Source organism: Eublepharis macularius, chromosome 4, assembly GCF_028583425.1.
Source record: "Eublepharis macularius isolate TG4126 chromosome 4, MPM_Emac_v1.0, whole genome shotgun sequence".
NCBI classification, from domain to species: domain Eukaryota; kingdom Metazoa; phylum Chordata; class Lepidosauria; order Squamata; family Eublepharidae; genus Eublepharis; species Eublepharis macularius.
Genome location: NC_072793.1, coordinates 165,699,276 through 165,720,084, shown reverse-complemented (window position 1 = coordinate 165,720,084; position 20,809 = coordinate 165,699,276). Strand labels below are relative to the sequence as shown.

General features: G+C 45.2%; 1 protein-coding gene across 1 annotated transcript in view; it reads right to left on the bottom strand.

Annotated features, from left to right (window-relative positions):
- The window catches only part of LOC129329363 (complement C4-A-like), an 81,242-nt gene that overhangs the window by 41,766 nt on the left and 18,667 nt on the right, over positions 1–20,809 (bottom strand). Inside the window, exons 10-21 of the mRNA XM_054978901.1 lie at positions 19,398–19,513; positions 18,160–18,327; positions 17,482–17,661; positions 15,711–15,893; positions 11,320–11,475; positions 10,691–10,817; positions 10,523–10,594; positions 9,099–9,287; positions 6,651–6,759; positions 5,993–6,063; positions 3,135–3,274; positions 1,740–1,949 (exon numbers count right to left, since the gene is read on the bottom strand). Coding sequence (XP_054834876.1) covers positions 1,740–1,949; positions 3,135–3,274; positions 5,993–6,063; positions 6,651–6,759; positions 9,099–9,287; positions 10,523–10,594; positions 10,691–10,817; positions 11,320–11,475; positions 15,711–15,893; positions 17,482–17,661; positions 18,160–18,327; positions 19,398–19,513 — 1,721 coding nt within the window. The remainder of the gene's footprint in view (positions 1–1,739; positions 1,950–3,134; positions 3,275–5,992; positions 6,064–6,650; positions 6,760–9,098; positions 9,288–10,522; positions 10,595–10,690; positions 10,818–11,319; positions 11,476–15,710; positions 15,894–17,481; positions 17,662–18,159; positions 18,328–19,397; positions 19,514–20,809) is intronic.

Below are 20,809 nucleotides of genomic sequence, written 5' to 3'. Positions count from 1 at the left end.
TCATGGTTAGAACGATACCACCTAATTAAGTCATTTGTACTTCCAAAATTACTCTTTTTTTTGAGGGCAATACCGTTAACAATTCCACAAAAGAAAATTAAATCATGGCAACAATTATTAAACCAATTCTTATGGGGGAAGAAACATCCAAGAATAGCCTTTAAAACTCTTAAGCTAAGAAAACAGCAAGGAGGCTTTAAATACCCTGATCTAGAACTCTATCAGACAGCCACCAGACTATTCAATACATTACAAATTTTAATTACAGCAAATAAGACTGACTGGATCGCAATCTTGGAGTCAGAACTTAAACATTGCAATATACAAAATATGTTTTGGAACACAAAAAAAGATCGACCCCACAAAATAAATAACCCTTTTCTAGAATCAATAATCAATACCTGGGATCGTACAAGATTCAAACTTATACCACAATTCTCAAGATTCTCTTCTTTTATAGAACAGCATTGGTTCCCTCCAGGGCAAACTAAAGCCTTTAAAAATATATGGCTCCAAGCAAATATGATCCGCATAATTGATATAACAACAAAAAAGGGAATCATAAACAAAATAGAATTAGAACAAAAAATAAAACACAAGATTCACTGGTTTACCTATTTTCAACTCTCAAACATGCTACAACAAATAAAAATACAAGAATTACTTAAAAAGAACGCAACCGATTTTGAACTCCTACTTGATACCAAATCACTCAAACAAAAGGGATTAATTTCTAAACTATACAACATCCTTTTATCTCTCAACCAAATTAAAACTCTAAAATGCCAAACAAATTGGCACTTAGATTGCAACATAGAGCTAACACCTGAACAATGGAGAGAAATATGGACTGCAAACATTCTAAAACCTAAGACAGTTACCTCCCAAATCCAAAATTACAAAATCATTCACAGATGGCACATAACACCAAGAAAACTCTCACTAATAACTAAAACAAATCCTCCGCTCTGCTGGAAAGTGTGGAAATATAGGAACGTTTAAACATTGCTGGTGGGAATGCCCCCGAATAGAACCTTTTTGGAATGATATATTATGTTATATAAAAGAAATAACGGGCTACAAAATCCCCCTTGATCCAAAGATCATATTCTTGAATGTATGGGATACTTTTGAAATTCCACAAATAAGAAAAGACCTAATTAGCAACCTTTTGGTTGTAGCTAAGAACTTGCTAGCTTTACATTGGAAATCAAAGACAGTTCCCACAGCAGAAAAATGGTTAGAAAAAATATGGGACCACTATATACAAGAAAAAATACATGACGAATTATACCAGAATGAACACTATTTGAAAGAAACTGATTTTATTGCAAAATGGTTACCATTCATTGAATTCATTTCCAATACAAATCACTCTCCACCTAAGCATTTACTTTTTGTTACTCAGATTTGAAGCAACGACTATCAAATAATTGAAAAAAAATGCTAGTTGTCTTTGTTTTAACTATATTGGCATGACGTTTATTGTATATAGTTCACTAAGACTTTGTTGTTGTTCTATTTTACTTCTGTACATTGTTTTTGTTTGTTTGTTTGGTTTAAAAAAAATAAATTAAAAAAAAAAAAAGAAGTGGCCACACATTATGGCACATGGACAATTATGAAATGCACAGATATAGTTGCCAAATGGGATGATCTCTGATGATCCTGAACTGTAGCTCCAGATCAAGTTAAAAACCAGGCATCCAGAAATGTCCTCTGTGATGGAAACATCTTACCTCAACCCGTAGGATCTTGGTAACTTTGTCCCCAGTCCCCCAGCCACCGTGGGCAACGACAGTGATGGGGATGTTGCTTGTTCCCATAGGGACCAAAACAAATGGAACAGGTACTGCTGAGTTCCCAGGAACCTCCACTTCCTTTTTCTGGGCTCGGCCCACGATCGCTGAAGAGCAGATACCCTCAACAGGCTCTAGATAAACTGAGGCCTAAACAGAGAGTGAAAAGTGGGAGAGAGAGAGCGAGAAAGAGGACAGGAAGGTTTCATTATTCATTATTTTTATATTTTAATTCAGAGCCACAAGCTTTAATCAATTTAACCTTAGTCATTCAATCAGTGGGATCAGAATTAACCAGTGAGAGCAAAGCAGGAGTAGCCCGTTATTGTTTTGGTTAGTGTGATCATTCAAATATGGGCCATGCCACTAACCGTGATTAGTTTGGGTCTGACAAGCCAGGATCTGAAACCACGGTTTGAAGTTGGTTTATTAACCAAAGTTAGCCTTAACATATGAGCGTGGACTTCCTAGTTTAATCCTGTCTTATTCCCATGCACCAGGGAACAAGGGCAAAGGCAATGAAACAAGCATTTGTTGAGGCAAAACCATAATTTGAATGACTATATGTGTCTTGAATCCTAATTTCACAAACCTTGATTTTTGCGTTATGTCCAAACCATCAGAGAGCTGAACACACTTTGAAAGAGCAATTGCTGCTTGAGAGGTGTACATTCTTCTCATTTTGCCTCTGATAAACAGATTCTTTTGGTTTTTGTAGTGTTTTTTTTCTCTCAGTCAACTATCTTTAATAGCGGTAGATCTTCTATAAAGGTAATTTCTGGGGCGTGTAGGGCTCCAAATGCTTGACAGAGGTCCCCAAACTTTTTGAGCCTATGGGCACCTTTGGAATTCTGACTCAGAGTGGTGGACACAACCACAAAATAGCCACTGTGGGCGGCAAAACCACACACACACACACACACACACACACACACACAGAAAGCCCAAGTTCAGGGAACATGAGAAGTAATTTTAAAGAATACACTGGGAAAGAGGAGTGTGAGAGAGAACAAAACCCTGGTGGCAGCTTCTGCTGAAACAATATTATTTTAATCTGCAGTCAATTAGATCTCTAATGGCCAATCAGAAGCTCTGCTGTACAGGAACCCCAGTTGGCCCACCCACTTTCTAAAAATACTTGGTGGGCACCAGGAAAGCTGTCAACAGGCACCATAGTGCCCATGGGCACCATGTTGGGGCCTACCATTTTAAGACCTCATAGATTTGAAAAAGAAACAGCACCTAGATTTTGTCCAGGATGATCATAGGAAGCCAGTACTGACCCAGTGTTCTATAGTGGTTGGAGTATCACAGCATTGTGTGAGTTTTGCTTACTGTGACTGAGTCAGGCCAATAGTTGTACAGAACTGGACTGAGCTCTATCTGTTCAAACCGTTTCACCGAGTACGGCATCCTTAGAGAGATGTGGAAATCTTGGAAGACTCTAAGGCGGAGAGGTTCCGAGACGCAGATCCCTGAGAATGCAAGTCAGAATGAGCATCAGCGAATGGTACATCGGAGAGAAAAAGAGGACAAATGGGTTGTTTTGCCTGTCTGTGTGTTCAAGACAAGACTAGAAGCTTTTCATTAAGGCATCAGGAAGAGATTTTGGAACTGGAGACCTTATTCTTTAGGACACTGTAGCAGCTTTCTTGAGGAAACAGCTACTGGCTCACACTCTCCTACACTTAAGCCAGTTAAGAGCAGTGGGACTCTAATCTGGAGAACCGGGTTTAATTCCCCACTCCTCCACTAGAAGCCAGCTGGGTGAGCTTGGGTCAGTCACAGCTCTTCCAGAGCTCTCTCAGCCCAACCCACCTCACAGGGAGATTCTTGTGGGGATAATAACAACATGTAAACTGCTGTGTGTGGGTGTTAAGTTGTCCTGAAGGCTGGTATATACACCAAATGTTGTTGTTTTTATTGTTATTATTATAAGACTAGCAACAAAGCCCGTTGTGTTTAAAAATACAATGAGCTCTAGCAGGGCCTTGTGAGGGCCCTGCTGTCCCACTGTGTGGGCTTGAGAGGGCTGTGCTGCCAGAAGGTGCAGTCCTCCCAAGGCCCCACAGCCCTCCAGAGAAGCCTGCTGAGGGGATGTGTAGTGGGCCAATTTTGGCTCATTTGGGGCTGAAATCAGCCTGCTGTACAGTGCAGGAGCACTCCAGGGGTCGATGCCTCCCCAGCAGTGCTCCTGCTCTTGAAAATGGCCTCTAGAGGCTGGGCCGCCCATGCTGGGCCTTCCCACGGCAGCCTCCTTCAGGCCAGGCCGGCATGCCAGGCCTTCCTGCAGTGGTGGTGGCCTCCTCCAGGCTGGCGTGCTGGGCCTTCCTGCGGCAGTGGCCTTCTTTGGGCCAGCATACTGGGCTTTCCCCCGGTGGTGGTGGCCTCCTCCAAGCTGGTACACTGAGCCTTCTCATGGCAGCAATGGCCACTTAGAGGCCTGGCACAGGCTCATTCACCGTCCTCTCAGAGTATGCCAGCACCAGAATAAAAGGTGAGTCGTTGCCAATACGGGCCGCCTTTTATATAGTAGGATGGTACTAGAACTATCATCTCTGCAGGGGTCAGAGGTCACAGAAGGCCAACGGTGCTTCACCTGGCCCTACAAGACTCAGCCTGGCTCATCAGTTTGAGCAACATATCAGATGCAGCTGTGGTGTGGCTGACTGTACTTAGGCTTAAAAGGAGGATCAAAGTAATGAAAGAAACGATTAGAAAGCTTGAAAGATGTTCCCTTTTTTCAAGTCTTCTGATTCTATTAGAATGCCTTTCAAAAGACTCTCAAAAATATTCCCCCTCAGTGAGGAAGGAACAATCACTAGCTTAGTTTTACATTTACCTTCCACATGCTACTATTTTATCCATACATTTCATTTGATTACATGGGAGTGGATCAAACCATAATTTTCTGCTGATGGAAGGGATTTACCTCAACACAGCAGGAATTCATTGTCTCCCCTTTCCTGCTGTAGCCCCCATTCCCCCAATAATGCTGCTATCTCAAGAAGAGTAGGGGGGACCAGAGGTCTGCAGTAGGAGGGGAAATCAGTGAAAATTAGTGCCTTGTGCCATTCATAGAAATCCTCCACTGGATCCGAGCCAGTAACTGCCACCATACTATATGCCCAGAGGTTCCATCTAGCAGCTGCATTTGAGGCTAAGGATCTGGCATCTCAGAGCCAGGTTCCAGCCAGAGGCATCTTTCGGAAAAACAAAGACCCCTTAGGAGAGTGTCCCTAATGTCTGTCCTGGCCATTCTTCTCTAGGGTCTCATTGGCAATCTGGGCAAAGAGTGAAGAGGCAACGAGTGAAGTTCTAGGCATCATCACCAACACCTCAAAACCAATCTATATGGCCGCTTCTGCTCTATGATTATATGAAACAGGACAGTGTTCGAGCGGAGAAACTCCTTAGATGCAAGAGTGGGCACTGCTGGAGTTCCTAGCCGGGAAACAACTAGGACTTGCATGATATTCTTAGGTTGGAGGGAGAACTTATTGTGGAAATGAAGGTGCAACTTGGCTTTTGAAGGTTGCTGACAGTCTATTAGGAACAGATCATCAAAGAGTTTTGGGAAAGGAATGCAGAGAGCATTCTGGAGCAGGCAGGACAGGAACTGGGAGGACTTCCTGCCTTGGCAGCAGAAATGCAGGAAGTTAATTTCTTTAGCCCTGCCTGCTCTAAGCAAGTGGGGGGATGAATCCGTTCCACCATACCTCCTACCTCTGGTGGAGAATGCTGCTGGAAAGGCTTGGATTGCTGCTACTCTCCGTTTGTCAAGCTGAAGGTTTCCACTGCCCTAGAAAAAGGCTTTGGAAGACAGTAGGGGCTGAGAGAAGGCGGACCAAGGGAAGTACCAGGGCATGGGCCAGCTGATTTGCATTGGGTGGACTGCCAGGCGAGTCTCTGCTTTCATGGCCTTGGTTGCTTGGAGTGGATGAGTTGGGAATGGATGTGTATCTTTGAAATGAAGGAACTCTGGATTCTGCTGGAACCTTCCTCTTGTGCCAAAGACCAGAAGTCAACTGGGAAGGGAGAAGAGGCCTTTTCTCTGATTCAGTTTCAGAGACTTCTTTCTTCAGGCTAGCTGCACTTCAAGAGGAGAATTTGCTCTTTATGTAAATACTGGTATCACGGGGGCATGTGGGTTAAATTCACAGACCGATAGAAACAACAGATGCTCAACTCACCTTTCCCAGGTGACATGCTCACTGCCTGTATCTCCCAGGTGGTGATGGAGTCAGGAAGCAGCACGTTTTCCCTGTGGGAGACAGAAGGGAGGCCTTATTTGCCCAGAGAAAATGGGGATCGGTAAGTAAGGAGGATGCAGAAGAAGAGATATGTGTCAGAAGCAGCCTGGGCTTGAACTGGGAACCATTGGATCTTCCCCCTACAGATCACAGGACTCCTTTGATTATTATGAGGCCCCCCCCCCCCCAGTTCCTAGAGGGCCTCTTCCCTCCCAGGATATAAAGCAGGCTAAGATTTTGGCTTAGTTCTTACCGAGGTGGCAATCCTTTCTAGGAAGGCTGGGCTAGAAACTTGCTGCCTGACAGGCTACTTTTCTATGTGCAGGGGCATTTTTTGTAAAGGACAACTTGGAAAGTGGTTTACCACTGCAATGAGGGCTAGGAAGCGTCACTGTGCCTTCCTAGCTTCTTCCTCTGCATGGCTTTACTCCCCCTCTGTTTGCCTGAGTGTGGGATTTCCGCCTTAGGCCCCAGGATCAAGGACTTGTGATTTTGGGCTTCACACACTAGTTCTAAGTTTGCCCAAGTCCTAGCATCTGACAATAACTGCCGCCAAGGGAGGCAGGCAACACTCCAGAAATTACACAAAATTGCTCACGTCAGGGTCCCTTCGACAGTCCGTGTTTTCCAAAGCCAGCTCTCGGGGAAGAAGCTTCGGACTTTAACATAATCCTCATCAAAGAAATCTTCCTCTTTTTGATCTAGAGCTATATGAAGAGAGGAGACCCCACACTGAGAGTGATCCTTGCTCCCAGAGAAGTACTACCATATTTCTGTGCATTTTTTAAAATTACATTTTTATCCCACTCTTCCTCCAAGGCACCCAGGGCAGCATGCAATTTAAACGGGCAACAACCCTGCAAGGCAGGATAAGTTGACAAACAGAAACTGGCCCAACGTCACTCAAGCCTGAGTCGGGTCTCTGTTCGCTGCTCCACACTGACAGTAAAGCTATATCTTTCTGCGGAGGGGTTGTCAGGCAGAAAATGGATTGCAAACCGGTGCAATAAAATTAAGAGGCAGAGTTGTCATAAGGATTAGAGAAATATTCTCCATTGCACCCCCTACCTTGTGGAATGGTCTGCCTCAGGTCAGGAAGGTTTCCACTTTCCATGCAAACTATGTAAAACAGGAGGGCTTTTCTATAAAGGTAATAGGGCTACACCGTTCCTGAACGTTGTAAAGAGAAAGAGAGCATGCCACTGTGTTTTAGGATGTATTTTCTGTTTGCTTGCACCTATTGCACTGCTGGGGAGGGAAGACAGCACGGTATAGCCTGATCAGATCTCAGAAGCTAGGCAGGGGCAGTACTTGGATGGGAAGGAAGACTGCAGAGGAAGGCAATGGCAAACCGCCTCTGCTTCTCACTTGCTTTGAAAATCCCTTGCTGGGGTCACCATAAGTTGATTGTGACACACATACACGTTCCATTGTTGTCACTGCGTTGTTTTCTACTGATGTGAAACCATTTTTCTGCATCATATCAGTGCATGTCTTATGTTCTAAGCTTGTTCAGATTTCTGTAATTCTAGTCCTAGTACATTGCTTAATAGAGGTCTCTTCCTATTGACTGTATTGATCGACACTGTGCAATCTGCCTAGAGTGAATAAAGAAAGAGAATTAAAATATTGGTGAAAGAAGGGGAAGTGTTATATAAATATAAGGCCTTATTATGTAATTTGTTTTACTTCAGTATGTGGACAGTACGTCAAGTTTGCTTGTGAGCCATTTGGATTCTGATTCCCTACTTAGCGCCAAGGTTTGTTTCAGAAGGGGTGGGGTGGAGTCAGGTCTGCACTGCCAATTTAAACTGCTTCCAATTCTGCTTTAGTGTGTGGGCTCCCAAGCAAGAAAAAAGAATCTCTAGCGAACCATTCTCATCACTGTATTGTCGAAGGCTCATCACCTTTCCCAAACTACAGTTCTCCAGGTTCCTTGACGGTAGCCACAACAGTGGAAACTGATTTCCAATTGAGCATCACTTAGGGTCGCACTACAAGTGACGAATGACACTTGCCTGGCAAGTGAACAGACTCAGGTGTATTCCTCCCTGTTCAAGTGGAGCACAAGTGAATGGCAAGTGAACAGGGAAGAATACACCTGAGTCTGTTCACTTGCCAGGCAAGTGTCATTCGTCACTTGTAGTGCGACCCTTAGTAGTGCCAGTGGCTTTGGGCAAGTCACACTCGTTCTAGTCTACCTCTCTCAGGTTGCTACAAGGATACTACAGCCTGGGGGTACCCAATGAAGCTGATGGGCAATAGAAATACTTGTTCCATCAAATGAATGATGAAATTGTGGAATTCATCATCAGTGGGCATTGTGATGGCCGTGAGCGTGGGTAGATTTAAGAGGGAATTAGACAGATTCATTGAGTATAGATCGATCTGTGACTATTGGCCATTGGGTCTAAAGGGAGCCTCCTTGTTCCGAAGCAGACCACCTGTGGATTCCAGTGCTAGGAGGCAACATCAGGGGAAGGCCCCGGCCTCTGGGCCCTCTGTTTGTTGGTCCCCCAGGACTGGCATACCTTGCAATTTTTTTTAAAAAGTATAGCAATACTGTATGTAATGCATTTGGAATGGTGTTGCAATACCAGGCAAAGTATACCAATTCTAGAAAGCATATAGAACAAAAGAAAATATTATTTATACTAACCTCAGTTACACACCTTCTTAACTTTAACTTTAATTGAATTTTTATACCGCCCATCTCCCGAAGGACTCAGGGCAGTGAGTGGCACAGATAAAAATGATTTTATAAGGAGGCAGGAAATGCCCAAAGGCAACTGTTCAAAAGCAAAGCAACTTAATCGATGCTGCCAGGTCTCCTGGACACACATCTGCTTTGTTTTCCTAAATAGTAACTAAGACCCCTGACTCCAGTCATGGTGTCTTGTAATTCAGCAGGGCACAACATTTCCAGTCCTGGGAGGCTTGGAAGGACCCAAGGGTCACCTATCCAGTGCCTTGGTCAAAAATCAGAACATTTCCCTTGTCTCACTTAAAGCAGGAATAAAGAGCTCGTCCCAGAATCTCGACTCACTTCGTGCCAGGCTACTGGATTCCCACCATCTGCGTCGCAGTTTAGTAGCATATTGGCAGCAGTCCCGGAAAGCGATGCGACATGCACCCCGGACCCGCTTAGCTCGCTGGCCACACGTTAGGGGCATGAGAATCTTCACCATACCATCCTGACAGCATTTCTGAGTATCGGGGTCTAGATACTTCTTAACTGGCAAGGGGAAGGAACAGAGGGGGGGGGAGGAAGAAATGAGAACAGATGCACATGAATTGAGGGGAGGATAAACCAAAAGAAGGGGGAATAAGTGTTTCATCCTCCACCTTCTGCAAGTTTGTAAAAGCCACTAGTCACACATGAACATGAAGATGCTTTATACTGAATCAGAACCTTGGCCCATCCAGGTCAGTACTGTCTACTCTGAATGGCAGTGGTTCTTTTTTTTTAAAGTCTTCAACACTTGTTTATTAAAAACTGACACGGAATAAAACCTGTACAAAAGAAAAAACCCAAGTTTTGTCGCATGAAAAAAAATTGTGATTCACGAAAGGAAATGAGGAGACTGTGTGGCATGAAAGACTGGCTGAAAGGAAATTATTGCCTAGGACCTCCTCTTCCTCGGCCACGACCTCTTCCTCGGCCACGACCTCTTCCTCGGCCACGACCTCTTCCTCGGCCTCTTCCTGCAACTGCTTCCCTTTTCTTGGATTTGACTTTTGGTTCAACATCCACCAGTAAAGTATCCAGAGGCAAACTGTCTGGCAAAATGAAGTATCTAATATTATTCCCTCGAATACTCAAAGTCTCCAGCTGGACAGGTTCTCTGTTCTTCAGAGTCATCTTCACAGTTTTAAGATGGGTGTTCATACTGACATCCACACCTGTGATTGTCCCATGTACTTGATTTCCATTCTTCAGTTCGATGGTCACGGTCTCATGGCTAAGCTTCATGAGAAACCTCACAAGCTTCATGGCGGCGGATGGATTGAAACGAAGGCAGGCCCGACCCGAGGGCGAAACGAAAAAATTAAAAATTGAGCGCGGAGCAACAAGCCACGACTAGGCCGCTCCGATACTCACTAGGCAGAGCCGCTGGCGCGCACAATGAATAGCAGTGGTTCTTCAGGGTCTCAGGCAGACGCCTTTCCAATCACCCACTACTTTTTTCTTTAAAACTGGAGATGCTGGGAATTGAACTTAGGGCTATCTGCATGCAAAATAGATTCTTTACCAATCAACCTCCATTAAGCCCAGGCCAACCTTTCTAAATCTATTTCATTTGAAAGGGAGACAAAGAGGGGAAAAACATTGACCATACATACTGGTATGCTTTTATGCATACTGGACCCTGGGACATGTGCTGACATTTCCATGGGACCACAATCCCCCTTCCCTTCCCTTCCCTTCCCTTCCCTTACTCCTCTCTTGGAGCTCCTCCCACCACTTACTCCTCTCTTGGAGCTGAGTTTGTAACTCCAACGAACGCTTCTTCCGGGAAACATCCACGTTACATCCATGGGCTGTAGGAGCAAAAAGAACAAGGTGGGAACAGTGAGAAGAACATGTAAATCTAGCCAGAACTGCCCACAGCTCACTCCTCACTCCTGGCAACTCACCTCTCCGGAGTGGGCTGTTCAGCTCGCCTGCACGGAGGGAGAGTCCAGCATCAGCAAAAACGCCAAGGGTGTTTTCTCCACTGCCAGATGTGCAGCCCAGATCATAACTTCCCATGGCCTGGAAAACCTGGTTCCAGGAAGAAAGAAAGGAAGTTATGGGGAAATGAAGTGACAATGGATATGAACTCATGGAAGGGTGCTTGTGATCAGAGAGGGGTGGGGGAAGATGAACACGGAGAAGGAAATCATAAAAATGAGGGACTAGACCCTGTGATTTCGCTTCCTTCCTCCTCCCCACTGCAGCCTCCCAGCTTGCAGGGCCTATTACTCCACACTTTGTTATGACATGAGTCCAGTGACCCTGGGAATAAACTGTCAGGGTTGGAAATGGCTGCTGGGGCAGGAGGGAACAGAAACAAGTAAGAGAGGGGATCGTCGCACAGACTTTGCATGGTCCTCGTTCTGGATCCGACCAAAGAGTTCTGAAAATACCTAGTCATCAAGATAAGATGCTACACATTTTTAAAACTGGCTTCATCATGACAGTGTTGAAAGGATGTTTATGGGAGCAGCCATGGACTCTGGAAACAAGAAGTCAAGGAAGAGGCATGGGAGAAGGATGGCTGTACCTTGCCCTGAATGAAACGATTCTTCCCATTGAGGGCGTAAATAGCCGAGTCCATGGCAGCGAGCGAGACAGAAGACTTCTCATCGGTGGTGATAATGAGTTTCACGAACTCCTGAGGTCGCAGCTGATGGAGTTTTTCTGATGTCTCAAGACGCAGCTGCAGATTGCAGACATTTTGATAAAGGTCAAATCCACATTACTCATTCTAAGTCGCATGTTCCCCTCATTCCCCACACAATCCCGAGTGCCGGTCACATTACCTCATTAAACAGACGCATTTCATTCGCATTTCTCCCAAATATGTGGTCACAGGTTTTCAACGGGAGTTTCACGGTGGCCAAGAACGGGCCAATTCGCAATTTACGTGGTTTTTTAAAAAAACCACCCCCCTTCCTGTCTCTCCGGCCATTCTGAGAGTTCCTATTGGCTGATTCAAATTGCAAGTGCTCCGTAGTCTGCAAAAGACTGTTTTTGACTTCATAGCATTGGATTTATTGATTATGCTGTTTTGGAATCAAATCTGGTAGTTTGAAAAATCATTTTGGGGTGAATCCATCCTCAGAACGGACTCGCGAAACTTCCTTTTTAACTGTTTTTTATTTTTTTAATTTTATATTACTGTAATATCGAAATTACGAAATATCGAAATAATGACACTCCAAGGAAGTGAAACTTCAGTAAAATTCAGGCACTGAACTGTCCTGCATAGGAAATGCCCACGAAAGCTTCCCACATGCTTCCAAATTTTCAAAAAAGAAACGGGAGAGAGCCATCAGTGCTGTCAGTGGGGGAAAGAGAGGCATCATTATCTTCAATGATGTTTCTTTATAAGGCAAGATCGAAATAATGGAAAAATGCGCTCAAAAAAATTTTAAAAAATGGGCGGGAAAAAAGGTCCCGCCCAAAAAAAAGCTGTTTTCGAGCGGCCGTGTGACCAGAGGAACGCGCGAGAAGGACAGATTGGAAGCAGGAATGTGAACGAAGAGGAAAAAATCGCAGATTGGAGGCAAACGGAAGATATCCGATAAACATGCGGGTAATGGGTGAATGTGGATTTGACCAAAAATATTTTCTTTAAAGTTCTAACCACACCTTGTTAGTCACACACACCCTTACTCCCTTTCACATCTATCCTCTGTGCTTCTCCCTCCAGTCAAGAATGCCTCTCTTGTTCCCAGGAAGTGGGACGGGGCGGGGGGGAGAAACCTTCCTTCCTTGAAGAATTTGTTGTAATTTTTCCTGCTTCAGGATCACTCAGTGAAGTTCCTTGTCAGTTCTCTAATATTCCGTCACACACCATGTCATATGGAATTCATGGCCACAAGCTGTGGGCTGCTTTCACACACATTGGATAATTCACTTTCTGAGTACTTTACCAATGGTTTGCAAGTATATTTTCCTCTTCCGTGCAGGAAAATTCAGTTGCAAACGATTGCTAAAGTGCACTGAAAGGGCATTATCCAATCTGTGTGAATGCAGTCCCAGGCAAATGTAACTGGAGCAAATATTTTTTGAAATATATGTGTCTGAGGATAGATCTCTCAATGACACCTATCAATGACAGCTATACAGAACCTACATGTTTGCAGAAAGCAGACTTCTGATGATCATAGGGTTGCCAGGTCACCCTTTCCTCCCAGCAGGAGGTGGGGGACCCAGCACCTATTGACTGTGCTATCCGCTCCCAGGCCTACATGATGGCGTAACTTCTGGGAAGTGACGTCTTCACACGGGCCTCAGACACCCTGGGAGTGCTTCCACACTCCACGAGGGGGCCGAATCAGGCCAGATTCAGGCCAATTCAGCCCGAATCGAGCTGCTGTGGAGCATGAGAACACTCCCGCTCTCCGCAGTGGCCCAATCCAGGCCAATTCAGGCCCAAATCAGCCAAGAGCAGGCTGCTGCGGAGCACGGGAGTGTGCAGGCTCCTGGGCCTGTGTGATGACATCACTTCCAGGAAGTGATGTCATTGTGTGGGCCACAACCACCCTGGGAGCGCTCCCATGCTCTGCAGGGGGGGGGGCGAATTGGGCCTGGCAACCCTAGATGCCCAGTTGCTGGGGACAAGCAAGAAGAGTGGAGAGAGTAGCTTCTCATTTCCTTTCTTGTAAGCTTCTCAGAAAGCCTCAGTGTTCTTTGCTGGAAGCAGAATGCTGAAATAAATGTATCTTTCACCTGTTCCAGGGAGGTTATGGCTCTATACTTATGCACCGGAAGTCATTTTGAATGGGAAAGCGTTCAAATGTTTCGAGTCACTTCCTGCTTCATCCAATTACTCTGTTGATTCTGTGTGGAAATGGTACAGATTCCAGTATGCTAGCTGGTGGTTCTGCATTTGCAGAACCCTAAATGTTCCATCCTAATTTCTTGTACAAGGGGGTTTTGCACAGCCAAGATTCTATGCATTGCTTAATTAAACTGGGCATCGGAGAAGCCAGGGTTCAAGGCTATACTCATTGTTTTGATGTTAGTTGCCCATCTATTGTCTAAATTACATGTTATTGGGAGGTGCAGGAGTGCTGCAAATCTCTCTGGAAAAGGCAGCTGAAAAAAATATCCTGTGATATAACGTCCTCACTGATCCTTATCCTCACTGTGGCATCATCACTGACCCACAAGCAGCAGGCAAAGTAGAAGGTGGGGAAATGAGAGTGTGATTGGATCATATTGCACTTTTTAAAACTTCATATTGCCAAAGAGGAAGGTCAGAAATGTATCCAAATGTTTCCACCGTAAAACAGAAGTAGCTGGACAAGTGAAAGGGTTAAAAATAACAATACACTGCTGATCTAAATATATTTATAACCACGAATTTTCCATAGACTTTGTTAAGAAAAATTGTAGCAAGAACGAACTAACAATTTTTATATACTTTAAGAAGATGTTTCAAATATAGTCAACCTTGTCTAGTGTTTGAAGTTATAAGATAGTAACTTAACCAAGAATGTGAGCCCTTGGAAGTGGGACATGTTGTTAGAAGAAGGTTCTGAAACCATATAAATATGAGAGGCTGAACTGATCAAGAGCTTATTCTTAGAAGGGGCTTCTTGCCTGTAACCTGTTTATCTTTGGGTAAGATACTTCCCTGTACTCGTGTAATTGCTCTCCTTTAATGATCTATGCAGTTGTTATGGATGCTATGATTTTCTGTTGATCAAAACAATCTTAAGAATGCTCAATAATCACATTTTAATAATAGAGGCTTAGAATGGAAGCACAAATTCTATGATAGTATTATTTGTGCTCTATACCTGGTAATGAACCTAAAACGTTATTGAGAAATGTTATTGAGCTAACTAGATGCTTAGAGCCACTTTGGTGTAGTGGTTAAGAGCGCGGGACTCTAATCTGGACAGCCGGGTTTGATTCCCCACTCCTCCACTTGAAGCCAGCTGGGTGGCCTTGGGCTACTCACAGTTCTCTGGAGCTCTCTCAGCCCCACCCACCTCCCAGGGTGTTTTGTTGTGGGGATAATAATGGCATACTTTGTAAACTGTTCTGAGTGGACATTAAGTTGTCTTGAAAGGGCAGTATATAAATCGATTGTCATTGTCATTGTCATTGTCATTGTCATTGTCATTGTCATTGTCATTGTCATTGTCATTGTCATTGTCATTGTCATTGTCATTGTTATTAAAGGCATGCTTATATCTGAATCCAGAACACATTGCATAGCACATTGCTGCTTTATCGGAGCTCCCAGCAAGCCTTCCCTGTGAGGTCTGACCAAGCTGAGACCTGCTTAGATTAACCAAAAGCTGCCATCACACAACCTCAAATTGTTCTCTGGACCAAGTTCCGAACAATTAATATTTAGGTCAACTCTACATTCCTCAGCAGTTGACTGTGGGGAGGAGTCCTCACGGAAGCAAACTCCTTTGAAACATTAACACGCTACAAAAGTCTGTGTGGTAGAGAGCTGGATTGTGATCCGAGAGACCCAGACTCCAGTCCTGCCTTGGCTATGAACAGGGCTTTTTTTCAGGGGGAACGCAGGGGAACGGAGTTCCGGAACCTCTTGAAAATGGTTACATGGCTGGTGGCCCCGCCCCCTGATATCCAGACAGAGGGGAGTTTAGATTGCCCTCCCGCACTGAGGGCAATCTCAACTCCCCTCTGTCTGGAGATCAGGGGGCGGGGCCGCCAGCCATGTGACCATTTTCTGCAATGGCGACTATTTTCTCCTAGAGCAACCCCACTGAGTTCCAACACCTCTTTTCCCAGAAAAAAAGCCCTAGCTACGAAACTCACTGGGTGACCTTGGGCCAGTTACTCACTCAGCCTAACCTACCCTACAGAGTAATTACAGAGATAATACAGAGTAAGGGAGAATCATGAATGCTCCTTGGAGAAGAGCAGAATAAAGATTTTTTTAAAAAAAAAACTACTCACCTTCCCCTCACAAGTGTCAACAACATCTACCCAGATGGAGTTTGCCACAAGTTTGTCCTTCAGGCGGTAAAAGGCCACAAACCGAAACCCTGGCATGAGGTTGGGTGTGATGCGAATGGGGACCACAACAATGGAGCCATAGGGTACGCTGCTGGCAGAGACAATGTCCCCTTTGTTCAAAATCTGGAAGCAAAGGCACAATTCACAGGAGCAGATGTAAAATGTGGTGCAATTAGGCTTACCAATGTCTCGCTGATAGTGGGAAATGTCCCAGAACTGAAAAGTCGCCTACCGGCAATTGAATCACTAGTAGAAGGAAATTGATAAAAAATGTTGGTGCATGCCGGCATCATGCCAGCATCACGTCTGACAAAAACTGCATATGATGTCATGACAGGGGAGCCCTCTAGGATTTACAAAAACTCTGTGGTAAAACTATACTGGCTCCCCCCCCCCCCCGCCCAAAAGGCTCATGGGAATCGGTGGCTGCAGCCTGGCAACATTAAGTACAGCCAGCCTATACACTGCTATTCCAGACTGCAAGTGGGGATAACATGTATGAATGCTTCCCTCACCTTACAGAATAAACTCCCCTCAGGTGGGAAATCTATGGGGCAGGAAGAAGGCTAGGCTAAAACCATGACTCTGACAGGACAATTTTCATGCAGAATGAGGAGTTTATTTTTAACTAGCAACCAAGCTCATTGTATAAAAAATGGGCTCTAGAAAACCTGGTGCCCTGGCAACGCACTCAGCCCTGCTACACTTGGAGTGGCCTGAGCCATCCCTGGCACTGTGTAGGCCAGTGGCCAAAGCCCAGGAGGGACCAGCATGGCTCCACTGCCTGCTTTGGCTGCTGCTTGGGCCAGCGCCTCTCCTCCTTGCGCTGGGGCCAGCAGCCGAGGCCCAGCAGGGACTGGCACAGCTCTGCTGACTTCTTCTCCCTGCACCCCAGCTGAGTCCCTGGGCAGACTCCGTATCTGGGCTCTGGCGGCCAAGTAAACCTGTTAACAACAACTGACTTTTTATCCCCATGAGTGTACCTGAGCGGGGATAAAAAGTGAGTCATTGGCAACATGGTTTGCCTTTTATATCTTAGGATGAGGGGGAAGGAACATTCCATTATGTGATCTCCCACTTTCATCTCAATTGGTACAGACCAGGAATGATTACACAAGATGCCTGTTTTACAATCAGTCCAAAGAGCAGGAGTGGGACTCATACTGGGATCACTGGCTCTGTTAGAGATCTAAGGAGATAAATGAGAGCCTGCATGAGGAACAGACAGGACCAGGTGGTTTCTCCCCTGAACTGGGATAAGACTCAGAGCGGGACCACAAGTGACGCTTGACACAGGTTGGACACTTGCCAGCTTCCCTCAAGTTTTGATGGGAAATGTAGGCAGCTTGGCGGAATGTTGGACAAGTGACAGTTGAAAAGTCCATTGGGCAGCAGTCAGAGAGTCAAGCTGCAAGACCAGGATGCCTACATTTCCCATCAAAACTTGAGGGAAGCAGACAAGTGTCCAACCTGTGTCAGGCGTCACTTGTGGTCCCGCTCTGAGTTAATTGCTGTGGCCCTGCCTGCAGAGCAAGTGGGAGGCCTAGCCCAGTCAAGAGTCCATCCTCCACCAACACAGAATCACTCCTACCTGTGGCATAATTATATACCAGAAGGGCAAATAAGAAATCAAAAGAGTCAATAAGCTCTGGTAACATCTTTCATTCATCCCAGATATGGTGAGGCCCACCATCACGTAGCAAGGATTCACCATATAATAGAAGTTGGAGAAGTCATCTGGTCCAATGCTCTTCAGCGACAGCGTGAGGGTGTCTCCTGGGTTCAAGTCTTGGGAATTCTGCCTAAGAATGACCAAGTAAGTGCCTTCTGGGGAGTTCATGGCTTTGATGGTCAGAGTAACTTTGGCAGGAGACTCTGTCCCAGCTGTTATCTGTGGAGGAACAACGAAGTTACACACAGTTCATTGAGTAGATCTATAACCTTTATAGCAATTGAAAAGTCATCACTTGCCACAGAGAAACCTGAGAATTGTAAGTTGAAGAGAATGCTGAGCTCTGTAAGAGATCCCAGTACCGCACCCTTACAGAGTGAGAGGCTACAACGGTCTGTTTCTATACATGCTACACTCTCTAATGCTTGTTCAACCTGTACATCGGAAAACAAATCTATTGGTAGAAATACACCATAAACACCCAGTGCTTGCTGATGGATCTTTATTCTCATCTGTATCTGACAAAGTGATCTTTTAAGGTATAACTAGACTTGAATTTCATAACCATCCAACACTCTTTCACCTCATCTCCCAACAAAATTATTACGATTTTCTGAACTAGTTATCATAGCCCCAGGGGAGAAAAACAAAATAATATGATGCAAGCGATGTCCTTTTCTCTGATTGTCCACTCTAGTGTGGGTGAAGTGCACATACCGTGAAAGTGACTGCTGTAGCTGTAGCAGGAATGTTGACTGTATGCGACACAACTCCACGCTCATCGCTCTTCACTTGAGCATTTTCTGGGGATGAGCCATCTATTTGGGCAGAGAAATGGACTGGAAGGTGGGGAACAGGTGAACCATCTGGTAGCGAAACTGAAGCCTGGGTAGGGGGAGATTTATAACATATAGCCACCTATATACAAATGCATGCACAATGATGTCTACAAAGAGGTAAGTACAAATGATAATACACGAATGGGCACTCAGTGATTTCAGAGAGCAAAAGAGCATGGAAAGGCATTATTGGACACAGCAGGGTTTCACTTGCTTCAGTTTTTAGGGTGCTGCTTTGGGGAATATCACCTAATGGAGCCCCAAAATGGTCTGGAAGCGGCAGAGGCACAGCAGGCAGATGGGGGAACAGGACATGTGACCTTCAGAGACTTTTGCACTATTATTAGAGGTGATTCTGGGATGTATTTCACACAGAGCTTGACAAAACATTGTCTACTGCCTCTGACCAAGCCAGGTCTCATGACAAGTGAACCAAGACAGGGGCCCTTGCTCTCAGTGGACGTGCCGCTTTGCTAGGAAGTTCTTGACCCACTGATCTCTAGTGCTGACCAGGGCTTTTTTTCTAGGAAAAGAGGTGGTGGAACTCAGTGGGCTGCCAGCACAAGGGGCAACTCTTGGTACCACACGCTCTCAGGACCAATGACATCACTTTGGGTCAAAAATCGGTGAAAATAGTCACATGGCTGGTGGCCCCACCCGCTGATCTTCAGACAGAGGGGAGTTTAGATCGCCCTCCGCGCCGCTCCAGCGATCTAAACTCCCCTCTGTCTGGAGATCAGGGGGCGGGGCCACCAGCCATGTGACCATTTTCAAGAGGTTCCAGAACTCTATTCCACCGCATTCCAGCTGAAAAAAGGCCCTGGTACTGACCATAAACATAACACACATCTCTCATCACCTCAGAAGTCTTTTTCAGAAAGGAAACTTCAGCTGTGTAGATCCAGGTTGAAAAGAAGGAGGGTTAATTTAAAAGTTTAAAATTTTAAAAAACCCTGGCCCTACCTGAACCTCTAACATTTGAAGTCATTTTATCTCTGTACCAGGAAGAACTTCCACAATCAACCTAGGACTGATGTAGGACATCCTGTATAACAAAATGCCCTTGACACACACAGTATGGGGCGCACACACTGTAAAAACACACACAATACGCACCAGCACTTGAAACGATACACCAGGCACAAAATACCGCTCAGTTTGGGACAGGTCCACCGAATACGGGGATAACATAAATTTCACAGTTGTAAGCTCTTGCTCTTCCAATTCTCCACCTGAGGGGAAAGGACATTGAGGTAATGAAAACAGTGGTGATCTCCCCTTCCCTGATACCAGTATCTGTATGTTTACCCTAACAGTGGTGAGCCAGTGTGGTGTACTGGTTAGAGTGTCAGACTAGGATCTCAGAGCAGGACCACAAGTGACGCCTGACACAGGTTGGACACTTGTCAGCTTCCCTCAGGTTTTGATGGGAAATGTAGGCATCCTGGTCTTGCAGCTTGACTCTCTGACTGCTGTTCAATGGACTTTTCAACTGTCACTTGTCCAACATTCCGCCAAGCTGCCTACATTTCCCATCAAAACTTGAGGGAAGCTGACTAGTGTCCAACCTGTGTCAGGCGTCACTTGTGGTCCCGCTCTCAGAGACCTAAGTCTGAATCCCTGCTCTGCCAAGGACACTTGCTGGTTGACCTTGGGCCAGTGACATACTTGTTGTTGTTATGAGGAAAAAAATGGAGGAGGGGACAATGATTTAAGCAACTTTGGGTCTCCACTGGGGAGAAAGGCAGGGTACAAATGAAGTAAATAAATAAATAAAACAAGTCAAACAGTGGTTTCTGATCTGGAAGACAGCAGTGTTTTTGTGGGTAGGTTTAAACCTCTCCTCTTCTCATGATAAGTTGGGACCGGGAGCTCCAAGTGTCCTGTCTGGTCTGGCTCTTAGATTTACACATATGAACAGGATACTCACACTAGAGGTGAATGTTGTTTCCTGACAGGATGGGAAGGACAAAAGCAATAAGCTAGTCTGAGCATACCAGGTTAGGCAGGACAGCTGGCACAAGTCGGCACTCTGTCAAGCAGCAGCATGGAGGAAAACAAATAGTTAATTCACGACTGTTCTCGTGTTCAATATGAATTGGTTAACTTCTTTCTTAAAAGGCAGGACTCTGGTGCCCGAGAGATTTGGACCTGCAGTGCCTGCACTCTTGACATTCCCTGGTCATTATGGATTTCCTTTTATCCTTCTCCTTGTTTTGGTGTTTTGCACAACATGTCAGAAGAGGATTTGGGAGAATCCAGATTTGAATCCTCACACTGCCATGGAAGGTTGCTGATGGCCTTGGCCTAGGCACACATTCTCGGCTTACCTTACCTTACAAGGTGGTGGTTGCGTGGATAAAATGGAGAAGAGACCAGGGGAGAATGTTTTAAAGTCACTTTGGGTCTTAAAGGAAATAAAATAAAAGGAATAAAATAAATCTGTCCTCTAAGCTTTGGAATCCAGTTTTGTAAATAGATTTTATCTTGTCTCTTTTTCCATCCAGGGAGCAAAGGAAGACTGCTTT